Below are 14,134 nucleotides of genomic sequence, written 5' to 3'. Positions count from 1 at the left end.
AAGTGATCTTCATATTTTTCCTATTTACTTTCTGCTCTTTCCCAACGAATGCTTTCTTTAACAAATAGTAACAATACAGGGGGTTAACCTTATAAGTAAGTGGGGAATCATCAGTGTACCTAAATTACTGTGGGGAGTCATTTTGCTTAGGCCATGAACTACCACTCAAGCCAAGAACACTCTAAGAACACTCAAGCCAAAAGAAATCAACTATAATCCTGTCATATAAATTCTACTTTTATTCCCTAAATTCTATGAGGGCTCCATCTGGCTAATATTATGATAGGTGCTAAAATCTGGAAGATGCTGTTACTCGCCATCTATATCCTACAACCCCAGAATCAAGAAAGGAGAGACCTTCAAAACAGCTGTCCCCAGACACTTCTTTCTTGGTCCATCACTTTTGTTCTGGCTTCACTGTCTACCCATTCATGCTGGACCCTGGATTAGTCTTTGGAGAAATGGATTCACTACACATCGGCTTCCTTTTATTTTCTCTACTGTCACATGACCTCTCCAAGAAAGGACCAAGGGAAAAAATACAAGAGAATATAAATTAACCCTTTTCTTATCAATTTGTAAACAATTCTCAATTGCCTACTGAGACAGGGACAACCCCCTCAGTCCTCCATTCAAAGTTCTCCCTTATATCATCTCATTTTACCTCTCCACTGAGTTCCCAACGATACTCCAAAGAACACTAACGGTTCTGATAAGTGACATGTGGGTTTCTAGAAGGCTGAAGTGGGAGGTAAGCAGTCAGGACCCTAGACTTCAACCAGAGCAGCCCTACTTTTACCTAACAATGGAAAATAGTCTAACTTACGATGCACAAAGAAGACAGAACCCTTACTCAGCCATTAAAAACTACATTTCAGAAGAACATTCACCAATTAAAGAAAATGTTCATGATGTTAAATGCTATATGCAGCATTGCTCAAATTCTTATGTATTCTCATACCTACAAATTCTAAACACATTCTAAGTATGTAACAAACCTAGGAATAAACATTTTCGAGAGGAAACACATCCCAGTGTAAATCATTGTTATGTAAGAATGAGAGATTTCTGGGTACCTTTTAAATTTTCTCCCTTCTATTAATAATCATGTATAAACATGTTTATTAATCTTTGCTTTTAAAAATTTTTTTCAAATAGTTCTTTAAAAAAAAAAAAAAAAAAAGGGATCCCCTTTCTTTAAAAAGATTGTTCCCAGAAGACTTTGCTCTGCATTTTTCCCTTTCTAAAGCACAAAGAAGTGATTGACCAAACCTTACTCACCTTTGCCGGAGACGTCCCAGACTAACATCTGGTGGCAGCACACAGGGAGACAAACAAGATGCTGCCTGTCCCAGAGGTTTCAACGATGAAATCAAAATCAAGGGGGTGGCAGGGAGAGCAAACAAGCAATATCCCTTCAGGCAAGATGCGCGTGCCACTGTCTCCCTGTTGATCTTTACTGCAATAATTCTCAAGTCACCTGCCTTAAAAAGTCCTTCACAGTTAATCTCAGCAAATTGTCAACAACTTGTAAAAGGCAAAAAACCAAGGAAATTTAAGCAAAGAGAAAGAACATGCACTTGTCAACACTAAAAGCTGGCAAGGAGTGCTCAGCTTTTCCCAAACATCAGCGATCTCCTTGTAGACAAGACGTTTCTACTAAATCTTTAATACCCACCAGGTGCTTTGCCTTGGCTCGTTCTTCTTCACTTGATATCCGCTCTCGAAGAATAGCTCTGGTTAACTGCTCATTAGCAAAAGCCCTCTCTCGTTCTAGTTCTTTGCCTTGCTTTAGTCTGAAAAGACAAATTATTTTGTGGATTGTTATTTAATGAAATACTTAAATAATAAAAAGAGAAGTAGCCAAAATCACCTTGACCTATAATTTACTAAAAGCGGGTATATTTTCTAGTAAGTCCCCATGCAGTCTCTACCCAAGCATTTAAACTAGCGGAGTTCAAATCCAAGAATAGTTATTTGTAAGACTGTTAAACTAGATCTGCAAAGTTCTTCTTATGTAAAATTGAAATGTGGCACCTAAAAATTCCATTCCTGGTGCCTCTGTCTGTCCTCTGGTGACACAAGCAGTAAGTCTAATTAACAAGTCATCTACAAGGCAAATATTTTGAAAGTAACCGTCATCTTCCCTTCAAAATTGACCCATTCAACTGTTTGTTGAATACACACCAGCCCATGCCTAAGACCCTGATGACACAGTGCTGCACAAGAAGGATGGGTCCCTGTCCTCATGGATCTTAAATTACAGCAAGGAACTAAAAACATAATTAAGATGTCTTCCCCCTCCAGATGAATTACTCTCGTTTTCCAAGGATCCTCATATGCAAAAATGGCCAGACCTTTGAACAGCAGGGATCCTCACTTCTGGAATGACTCTAATTTGTCCCTTAGCCCCAGACCAAATGTAACACTGTGAACATAGTCTAGAAAAACAAGACAGTGGAACTTCACCTCCCAAGATCTGTATACAATACTAATTCTATTAATGAGGCATCTGATAGCACTGGGTTTGTCGGTAACCTCATCACACAATTACAACATATTAAGTTACAATCCACTTAAAGCCCCTCATTGTGCATGAAAAAGATAAATTACTTTGGCACCAATTTTCACCATAATGCCTGGCACATAAAGGCATTCTGTAATCACTGAATGAGAGTACATTTTAGTCTAATCTTATGGACAAAGATTTTCTGATTGCCTTTTCTTCTCTTGAGAGAATAAACCCCTCTATACCATCATATCCCCAAAGGTATAAGCGATGATTTAAAAAGAAAAGGTAAAATCGTTATGTTGGTATAAGTGAAATTCCAAGTGAAATCTACTTTGTAAGTGGGAATGATGAGCACCAAACTGAATTCAATACTAGTCTATCAAATTTTAGTTTTAAAAAGATTTTTGAAAAGAACTAAATAAAAACTTGTTACCATTTTTAAGCTGCCACATCATCCAGATACTCTGAAATTCTCAGGTATCAATTACAATCAAATTTCATTATCATCAATTATAATTAAAAATATAACCAGAGGGGTGCCTGGGTGGCTCAGTCCCTTGAGCATCTGACTCTCAGGTCATGATCTCATGGGTCCTGGGATCGAGTCCTGGGCTCCCTGGTCAGAGGGGGTCCGCTTAAAGACTCTCCCAATGTGCTCCACCCGCATTCTCTCTCTCTCTCTCTCTCTCAAATAAATAAATAAAATCAGAAATTACCTTTAAAATATACTCCTAAAAACGGAACCTGTTTTTATGTCTTGAATAAAGATGAAGAACAGAAATACATTAAAACCTATACTCTGAAATTCTCTAATGCAAAAAGTAACCTCTAGAAGCTTTTCCTTAAGCAGTAAGTACAATTACACTTACACAAACCAAATTTCTCCATTATTATTTCCCAGTTCAGCAGCATCAATGCTATCAGTACAATAACTCAGCGGACGTGCATAATCATAAAAGAATACGGATAATTAGACGTCTCGTCATTTGTGGAGAGCAGCAGTTCTAAAAGCATCCACAGACCTCAGTAGCGGCGGCATCCATGGGACCGTGTTAGAAATGCAAACACTCGGACACCACCCACATCTACTGAATTAGAAACTGTGGGGGTAGTGCCCCACAAACTGCCTCTTAGTAAGTCCTCCAGGTGATTCTAATGCATACTGAAGTGAGAGCCACAGCCCTCAATTACCAAAATATACTTCGACCCACGTAAGTCCTGGAGATCTATAAAAGGAGAGTAACAACAAAAATGAAGTGGTTCACATAAGGATGATGTGCTGGTAACTGCTGAGGTTACTGTATCAGATTACAAAACAGTGCAGTTAAAGCACTGCACTAGCATATCACCTACCAGTAAAAGATATTACCTAGGTTACAAGTCAGGTGGAAACTAAACTAAAATGATAAAAATTACTATCATTGCATAGATCACCTACTACACGTCAAGAACTGTGCTGAGGACTTTACATACATATGTAAACTGTTTTAAAAATAGCATTATAGGGCGCCTGGGTGGCTCAGTGGGTTAAGCCGCTGCCTTCGGCTCAGGTCATGATCTCAGGGTCCTGGGATCGAGTCCCACATCGGGCTCTTTGCTCAGCAGGGAGCCTGCTTCCCTCTCTCTCTCTCTGCCTGCCTCTCTGACTACTTGTGATTTCTCTCTGTCAAATAAATAAATAAAATCTTTTTTAAAAAATGGCATTATTAATTCATTCACATAAAATGGATTCCATACAAGTAGATTTTCTCATATCTACCACATGTGGTATATCATAGTTTAAAATACTACTTAAATAATAATAACTATTTTTCTAATTTAGTTTACTTGCATAGGGTATCAATTTTAATTACAAAGAGAGTAAAAAGGAGCTCAACTTAAAAAGTTTTGGCAAGTTAATGAAAAAGAAGCAAAAACTTGGGCACAAAAGCCTTCAATGTTATAATAAAAGTAAAGATTATCAGTTTGTAATACCTGGTACAGAGGCACAAACTTTGGAGTTGGGAGTCCTGGGTCCAAATCAAGGTTCTAGTACATACTAGCTGAGTCAATACTTGAGTTAACTTCCCTGGGTCTTGTTATTCTGAGTAAAATGAACCACTATAATACCTACCTTACCAGGTCCTATACACACAAAACACTTAGTCTGAAGCACTCAACACTTAACACGGTTACATAATAGTAATAATAATAGTGCCCACTGTGGGGTCAGGAATACAGAAAAAGCAGTGGTTTTCTGGAAAGAAGAAGAAACTCTCCCCGTTCACCATGACTAGGTATGCTTTATCTTTTCCATCCTCCTTTTTTTCCAAATTTTCACTGATAAGAAGTTCTGCTTTGAAGACATGAACAGACATTTCTGCAAAGACATCCAAATGGCCAACAGACACATGAAAAAGCGCTCAATATCACTAGGCATCAGGGAAATACAAATCAAACCCACAGTGAGATACCACCTCACACCAGTCAGAAAAGCTAAAATTAACCAGTCGGGAAATGACAGATGTTGGCGAGGATGCAGAGGAAAGGGAACCCTCTTACATTGCTGGTTGGAATGCAAGCTGATGCAGCCACTCTGGAAAACAGGATGGAGGTTCCTCAAAAAGTTGAAAACAGAGCTACTCTACAACCCAGCAATTGCACTATTGAGTATTTACCCTAAAGACACAAATGTGGTAATCCAAAGGGACATGTGCATCCTAATGTTTATAGCAGCAATGTTCACAATAGCCAAACTATGGAAAGAGGCTAGATGATGTCCATCAACAGACGAATGGATGAAGAAGATCTGGTCTATATATACAATGGAACATTATGCAAGTCATCAAACAAAAAATGAAAGCTTGTCATCTGCAACACCATGAATGGAACTAGAGGGTATTATGCCAAGCGAAATAAGACAATCAGAGAAAGACCATTATTATCATACGATCTCACTGATATGTGGAATTTGAGAAACAAGACATGGGATCACAGGGGAAGGGAGGGAAATACGAAACAAGATGAAACCACAGAGGGAGACAAACCACAAGAGATTCTTAATCTCAGGAAACAAACTGAGGGTTTCTGGAGGGGAGGGGAATGGGAGGGATGGGGTACCTGGGTGATGGACATTGGGGAGGCTATGTGCTATGGTGAGTGCTGTGAATTGTGTAGGACTGATGAATCACAGACCTGTACCCCTGAAACAAGTATATATTATAGGTTAATAAAAAAAGGAAGATCTGCTTTATTTTTATTATCTTCAAGGGCTTCCAAACTTAAAAACTGACAATGACTTGCAGCCCTATCCCTTCATATGCTCCCTTGCTTCTTTCGCACTTGCCTAAACACACACACACACACCCGTACATATATATGTCTGTGTCTGTATATATAATGTCATAGGTAATAAATTCTTATTACCTATCAGTAACTTTACTGTGCAATCTAATAAACCTGTTTTTTCAGCTTTAAAATATGATGGTTGAACTATATAATCTTAAAGTACCTTGCAGGTAAAAGTTTTACAAACATGAAACATTAAATACATTATTCTCCATCCCATAAAACTCTTGAGAAGTTGGTAGCAGAAGATAAATGAAACAAAGGAATACTACCTCCAAATTTGATCATTTCCACTCAGTGGGCACTTATATTTCTCATCTCATCCTTAGAGTTTCCCACTACTTAATAAAAACTATGAACTAGGTAAGAATAAATGGGATTAACAAATTCATTCAATATATAAATGACTGGGTGAAAGACTTATTCTGATTACTGAGAACAAAATGGTGAGCACAAGAGACACAGTTGCTACCCTCAGGAAGCTTAAACCCTGATGGACTTTTTTTTTTTTTTTCTTTAAGTGAGGTTGCTCTGAAACGATATGGATGGGAGCCATTATCTGAATTGAAATCTGAGGATATTAACTGAGCAACCTGGAGAAGGAGAACGTGTTTTAGGGGAGACATCAGTCGGGTCCTGAGGTACTGAGAAAGGCTTCTCTTTAGAGCTCAGTGTGTCCCGGCTGTTTCAGACACCAAAGGCTGAGAGACCCAGAGTCACTGAGGGAACACTGTTAACACACACATACACACACAAACACACACACACACACACACAATTATCAAACTGTTGTATTCCTAATTTCCCCATATCTCTCCTCCATGAGATTCACTTACAGCAATACATTTCTTCTAATTAGTTTCCTCTTTCACTGATTCATGTAGATCACTTTCCAAATGTATTGCAAAACACACACACACACACACACACACACACACACACACACATACACACTGCCTGTATGTTCAGAAGCTCCCAAGTCTTTTCAGAGCTTCTTCTCCGGGGCCCTTGGTTTGATTGTTCCATCGAGCTATTCTGCTCAACGGCCATCTATGAAAGGTTGATGGCTGTGCGATCATCTCATTTTTCTCTCTGAGCCAAGTGAGATGACCCAGCTTTCTGGGCCTGAGTGCTACTGGCCCAATGGTGGAGCCACACATCAGAGCCGGGTTGTTCTGGAAACACTCCACAAGGCAAGCCAGTGAAGTGCTCATTGACAAGAGAAGGCAGCAGTTTACTGCTTTGAAGGTCCCTGTTAGGTGAAAAGGAGGCATGAGATAATACGGGTCTTTGATTATTAACCCGGGTTGCCAAAGCTTCAAGAATTATCTCGAAATAAAACTAAACAAACCAAGCATCCTAGAGAATATATTCCCTTTATTTATTGGCATTCCCCCACTTATTATTTCAGATCTCCTGGTCTAATATTATTCTACATTAAGCCCCTGATTTAAGTTTCATTTAAATCTCCTTCTTTTAAATACCCATCTCTCCTCATTTAAATTCTCTAGAGTTTTAAGCAAAGAAGTAGGAGTTTAGTGTAAACTTTTCTTATTTGCATTAAGTAATTGGATAGCTTGCCTAAGCTTAATGAAACAAATACCAGGCAGCTCTGCCCTTATACCTCAAGCCCTAGCAACTTAGCTGTTTTTCTCGGTATATTCTCAGTCAGGTGAGAGATTTAAGATACACCAGCAAAATGAATTTCTAAAAACCAGCCAAATCTCCTATAATGAATTATTACAACATGTCCTTTTAAATGGAAAAAAAAAGAGAAACCCTCATATACATTCAGCTTTCACAGATATCTAAAATCTGGTCCTACATGTTTCCGTTTCTATATAAAAACCAGCCAATATTATTTGATTCCAAATAACTTAAAGATTTCAAGAAAGTGGGAAGGGCATTTTAAAGACAGCGTTAGCTATGCATTTTTTTAATGTAATCAACCTCCTTATCCTCCAGGAAGGAGCATTTCTATCCTCCTTCTTTCTCAAGAAAAACCCTGAAATGTGCAAAAGCACCTGGGAGACATAAAATGACCTGATCTGATTTCCAAAGCTGTGCTTCTTAAACCTCCTAAGGAGTCAACCCCTCGACAGGAATTCGATCCCACTGCATTACTCACCTCTGTGGTCACAGAAGGACGGTTTGTAGATCTGATATTATTCATAATTATTTTTTAAAAGCTCATTTTTTATTTGACTCCACTATAACAAATCAGAGTTTGCCAAACTCAAAATTATTACCAGCCCTTTCCCAAAAGTGGCTTGGCTTTCAGGGGCCCTAACTGTTTCTCTGAACCTGGACACTGCTCACGTGACCATACACAAACACTCAGATTTATCTTCATACAGGCTGACACACAAGTAATTCTATACAATTCTAGCTTAGAAAATTACTTTATAATTTAATGTATAAGGCCATTATATTACTGAGGAAAGATGACAAGAACCTCAGATAATGGGGGAGAATAAACTGGAAATGAAGATTGTTAGAGATACAGTGATTTGATGAAATGATTTATCTACAACTGAACTGTGACCATTTTACAGAGACAGTATCTGCAAAGTATTGCAATGCACTTGACTCGGAAGACTATTTCAAACACTGGAAGAGAAAAATGAGCGACTACAACCTCAAAGGTCATTTCCAGTGCTAATGATGAATTTTATTTTAATGCATCATACTTTGTCAGAACATGCTGAACCAGCATTCAAAATACTGTTTACTGTTCATTTTTTAAACAGAAAAGCTGAGCTGGGTAATTCAACAAACTAATTATTAGACTATTAAGAATAATGATGGAACAAGTATACAATTTTTTAATAGTAAGACTTTATAAAAATAAAAGAATATAGGAAGCTTAATACTTCTCCACTCAAATTATTTCAAATATTGGAAGCAATGTTTGTGCATTGAGGTTCCAAAATACACACACACAGAGGAATATACATTAATACAGCCATGTTACAGTCATATATAATAGCTACGTGTCTGTAAGTAACATTTATATGTATCTATATGTAATATATTGATATACAACAGATAAAGAGTTAGTATTTAATAATGCTGACATTTGGGCCAGGCATAGGTCTAGGCACTTGTCAGGTGTTAACTCACAACCCTATGGAACTGATTACTATATTCTGGATTAGGAAGTGGAGACAAAGAGAAGTTATGTAAAACCAAAGCATTTGTAAGTTAAATAGCGCCTGGCTTTGGCAGGCATTCAATAAATATTTTTGAAAGACAGAATACAGAGCATGAGCATAGTTTAATATTATAGAACATAGGTATTCTTTATATAATGGTAATTTTGCAATAAAGGGCACTGTCTTGGAAAGCTGAAGTACTGCAATCTAGCAAAGCATATAATAAACCAGTATTACTTAACCAGCATTACGACCTGGCTTTGAATATAACTAAGAGGACATTTATTTTGGTCATCTGGTGGCTCAGTGGGTTAAAGCCTCTGCCTTCAGCTCAGGTCATGGTCCCAGGGTCCTGGGATCGAGCCCTGCATCGGGCTCTCTGCTCAGCGGGGAGCCTGCTTCCTCCTCTCTCTCTGCCTGCCTCTCTGCCTGCTTGTGATCTCTGTCAAATAAATAAATAAAATCTTTAAAAAAAAATAATAAATATCATTTAAAATGTCATTCAGAATTTAACAATCAAGATTTCCTTCCTTTGCACAAACATATTTTTTAAGTGATTTTAGCTTACATTCAAAGGTAGTCATAGTCCAGACATTTTCCTGCAAAGCTTCAAAATGATGCTGGAGGGAAAACTCAGCCTGTAACAGAACGCCCACAACTTCTATTGGGGATTACCCAGAGCCATAATCCTAACCCGCCCCCAAACCCCAACCTCAGAGGACTGCCTCCCATCCCATATCACATATTATTTTGTAGATAGAGTTCCTTTTTCAATTCTCTTTTAGGGAAAAAGATCTACCTGTCCAACTTTTCTAATACCATTTTCTTACTGAATACATTCTCTACTGAGTGAAAAGTATATTTATATTTGAAAAGAATTCTGATTTTTTTTTTAAGAATTCTGATTTTAGGGACGCCTGGGTGGCTCAGTTGGTTGGACGGCTGCCTTCGGCTCAGGTCATGGTCTCAGAGTCCCGGGATCGAGTCCCGCATCAGGCTCCCAGCTCCATGGGGAGTCTGCTTCTCCCTCTGACCTTCTCCTCGCTCATGCTCTCTCACTGTCTCTCTCTCAAATAAATAAATAAAATATTTTAAAAAAAAAAAGAATTCTGATTTTATTTTCAAATTAATGTCACCATATCCATGGCTCATGCACCTCCTTGTCCCTTGGAAATTCACAATTAAACTCCGCAGGAGGAACTTACAGGACAACCTGAAGCACCTTTGCCTTCCCTCTCCTAGAAGGACCTACAGTCACTTCTTTATCTGGCTTAAGCTGACTATTCAGAGGCATCTTAAACCAAAATAATCAACTTTTTATTTTATACATCAGTTGTTACAATATTCAAAATACAACTGGACAATGGTCAGAGTGGAGATACAGAGACACCATTAAATTGTGGATATCAGTAGGGCTTGAAAACCAACTGTTTCATAGAAGGAAGAGGAGGAAATAACCCTGCATGACCTGAAAGTATCTATACCTTTGTTACTTGACTAGAAAGAATCTACACCCCAGCCTGTAACATTCCTTTTGAGGTTGCTGGGCAGGTTTATGTACTGAGATGCTGGAGGAAGATAACCACAGGGTCAGCTGGAGGAGAAAGGGTCTAGGGCACAAATGTAGGCATCGCCGGAGCAAATCCCCGTCATCAGCCCCCGTGGGACACAACTTGGACAGGGACCAGTGACAATGTGAGCCCGCATCCTCCTGTAGACGGAAAACTATGACCTCCCTGGGTCAGTGACCTAAGATACAGGGGAGGCTCTCGTAAAGAAGACTCAGCTATGAAGAAATGACAGCATTCTCACTATTTTTAAGTATACGAAACACGCATCAAGTCTTTTACAATGACTTGCTTCTTCTTCATAAAAGACACAACTCACCAGGATACACTTTTTTTTTTTTTTAAGATTTTATTTATTTATCTGACAGAGAGAGAGATCACAAGCAGGCAGAGAGGCAGGCAGAGAAAGATGGGGAAGCAGGTTCCCTGGCAAGCAGAGAGCCCGATGCGGGGCTCGATCCCAGGACCCTGAGACCATGACCGGAGCGGAAGACAGAGGCTTAACCCACTGAGCCACCCAGGCACCCAAGATACACTTTTTGAAATTATGTCCTTGTCAAGTTGGTTAAGTTTGGGGAAACTTCTGACCAGAGACAAAGGGAGAGAGAGAGAGAGAGAGATTACCGTTCTCCATTCTAAGACTTGCAGAGGAAAAAGAATCAATACCTGTTTTCTATTTCAAAGAACTTTCAAGCTTCAACCAAACTGCAACCTCTCACCCTCCACCGGCATTATGCCTCTGGAATGTACAGACACACACCTCACTAACTCAATCCATCTCTTTTATGGGAGACGCTTTAATGTTAGAGCTTAGTGGATTCCTCTATCAAGCCCAGAGTAAACATTTTTAAGGAAAGAATGATGACACAAAGTTCTTTATTTTTCTGTTTTAAGTCAAGTAGCCTTTGAATTTCTGGTTTTGACTCATATACTGAGCTGTTAATTTGACTGACACATAAAGGTTAATGACTCTTGTTTTCTAAGCTGTGCTTGTCATCATATAATCGTGTTTCTTTATTCTCGTTAGTCCTTAGAACCCTGAATCGTACCTTTCCTCCTATTTTGTTTGTACACTTTTGCCAACCCATTAATTTTTAATTCACTTATTAAGGTTCAAAAAGATTACTTTTAAGTGTACGTCATATACTACACAGCTCCTGAGGGGGTGGGTGTGTCTGCATGTTAACACAACCTGGCAGCCCTGATCTTTAAAGGGGCAATGTGGCCAGCCACAATTATTAAGAGTACAGTAACTAATACATTTACCTTTATTTCCTCCGTTTTATATTATGTTTACGATTAATTTTACTTTATCTTTTTTCCCCTTCCTTCCTTTACTATATATTCTCTGCCCCTCTCAAAAAGCTCTAGTATATTTTTCTATGCAGTTAGTGGTCATTCCTTTCCCCTCACAGATACATCATCCCCCTGCTATTGTTTAAAAACACAATTCCTACTATTTTCTCAACCACTACCCTCTGCCAACTCAGTAAGATGAAATCATTTGAATACACGGACTTTTCCCCAGAATCCAACTCCTAGTGCTATTGAATTCCTACAATTCTTGAGCTCTCTCTTCAAGGCTTTCTCACCAATTTCAAGGATCCATATGAACAGTACCTTTATTAGACGTCCCTGTGTACCATTCGGGCATACAATGCAAAGACTGCTCCTCAGGGGTGTTTCCTCTCCTCTCCACCTTTCCCTGTACTGAGATCTGCTGTAATGAATTTGTTATTTGGTTAGAATTCTCTTAAGTATTTTCCTAAGATGGTCTACTACATCAGACACTTGTCTCGGACTCTCAGCTTCACACCCCTCTCCTAACCTCAGCTTTTGTGATGTGAGAGCCATCTAAGCCACACTTCTGCTCCGCAGCTGGGTCCCTCTTTCACTCTGCCGAAAGAGGGTGCCAGCAGGAGACTGCAAGGCTGGGGAGAGAAAAAAGGCACTCTCCTGTTTGCTGTCTACTTCTTTCAGCATCACTCGGGCCTCACTATTTAATCCAGTTCGCCCACACTTGCAAAGATCAACCTAACTGCATCCCACGCTGGAGGCTTCAGCCCTACCAGGATGCTCCTCAAAACCGGAGTCCCCCACACACTGGCCTCTCCTCCAAGCTCAGAGACAAACAGCAGTGCCACCAGCCAGGAGGCACCTCGTCCCCTGAGGCTGAGCAGCAGTTCACAGAACTCCTCCTGCAGGTTCAGTGTTTTATTCAACTGCGGCTGCTTCCCGCCAGGGCTACCTCTGGGACACCTGCAAGCTGTGCTGTCCAACACAGTCAACAGGAGCCACAGAAATGGGACCACTGCAAACTGAGATGTGCTGTCACAATAAAGGACACACTTCTGTCCTTTTTTAATACTTAGTAGAAAACAAGAATGTGTTGTCACTAATAAATTCAATGCTAAAATGATGGTATTTTGGATATACTGGGGGAAATAACATATCTTAGAATTCTTTTCACCTATTTCTTTGTACGTTTTTGACCTACTAGACCGATTTTATTAATAGAAATGTAATGTGAGCCATCGATGTAAACAGCACTGCCTTAGGGCTCTTCTGTGTTGTGGGCTTCCTCCTGCCTTTTCAGCCCTTACATACTTCATTAACAATTCTTATACTAAATTCTCTCTGTAGAAGCAACTGATGAGTTTTGGCTCCTCGATGGATGCTGGCTGCTAGCCAAAATAATATTTCAAGAATAATAAACTCTCAATACCCTCACATGCCCATAGGTCCTTTTTTCACCTGACAGGCACATGAGAGCTCAATACAGAATTTGGGAGTTTCAGCCTTGTTTTTCTCAGGAATCCTGACAGTCTTCCCACCTTCCAGCCTACAGGCTGGCAGAACCACACTGATCCCATCTCCTTGATAAATGAGTGGTTCCTTCTGCCAGGCAGCTTATAGGATCTTCTCTTTATCCCTAGAGTTGAAAACTGTTAGGGTCCATGAGTCGGTGCGCGTCTGCTCTCATCAACCCTCCGAAACAGCAAGGCCCTGCCCTGTGCAGACTCCAGTCTATCTTCAGCTCAGGGAAATGGTTTATTCCATTCACTGTTTCTCTATCTCTTCCGTTTATCTCCATCTACGATTTAATCTTTCATCAATTATAACGTGATGGTGTTACCTTCCCCATCGTTCAGTATCTACAAAACCAAGATGCACCTTCAAATCGACGTATCTTATAATCAAGTAGCAACAGCTGCCAATGCCACAAACATCAAAAGCACCAGTGAAACACTCCAACAGTTCTTGCTGGAAGCATCTTTGTGGAGTGCTCCTCTCATCTGTCTTTCTGCCTGGCTGCAGCGCCCAGCAAGTACCTTCTTTTCATCTGCCCACTTCCCAGGGCGTAGGCCCAGATGCTAGGCTGTGTTTAGCAGTGGTACCTGTTCCACGGTGGGGGACCAGGCAGTCTCCGCCCTTGGGACCAGGTGGCAGATCACCAGCTGAGTTTTCAGGCGCCACCCCCTCACCACGACCCCCACCCCCACCCCGGTCAAAGGAACCAGGACAAAGTCTCTCATTCCCATCTCTCTCCCAGACCAGCTGACGGGCATTCA

At 40.0% G+C, this 14,134-nt stretch overlaps 1 protein-coding gene across 3 annotated transcripts in view; it reads right to left on the bottom strand.

Annotated features, from left to right (window-relative positions):
- CHCHD3 (coiled-coil-helix-coiled-coil-helix domain containing 3) overlaps positions 1 to 14,134 on the bottom strand; it is a 277,669-nt gene that overhangs the window by 175,002 nt on the left and 88,533 nt on the right. For all 3 annotated transcript variants that reach the window (XM_032304109.1, XM_032304108.1, XM_032304110.1), the window contains exon 4: positions 1,679 to 1,796. In XM_032304109.1, coding sequence (XP_032160000.1) covers positions 1,679 to 1,796 — 118 coding nt within the window. The remainder of the gene's footprint in view (positions 1 to 1,678; positions 1,797 to 14,134) is intronic.

The sequence above is a fragment of the Mustela erminea genome, chromosome 11, assembly GCF_009829155.1.
Source record: "Mustela erminea isolate mMusErm1 chromosome 11, mMusErm1.Pri, whole genome shotgun sequence".
In the NCBI taxonomy this organism is placed as follows: Eukaryota; Metazoa; Chordata; class Mammalia; order Carnivora; family Mustelidae; genus Mustela; species Mustela erminea.
The sequence above is the reverse complement of the archived record's forward strand: the minus strand, read 5'-3'. Positions and strand labels throughout refer to the sequence as shown.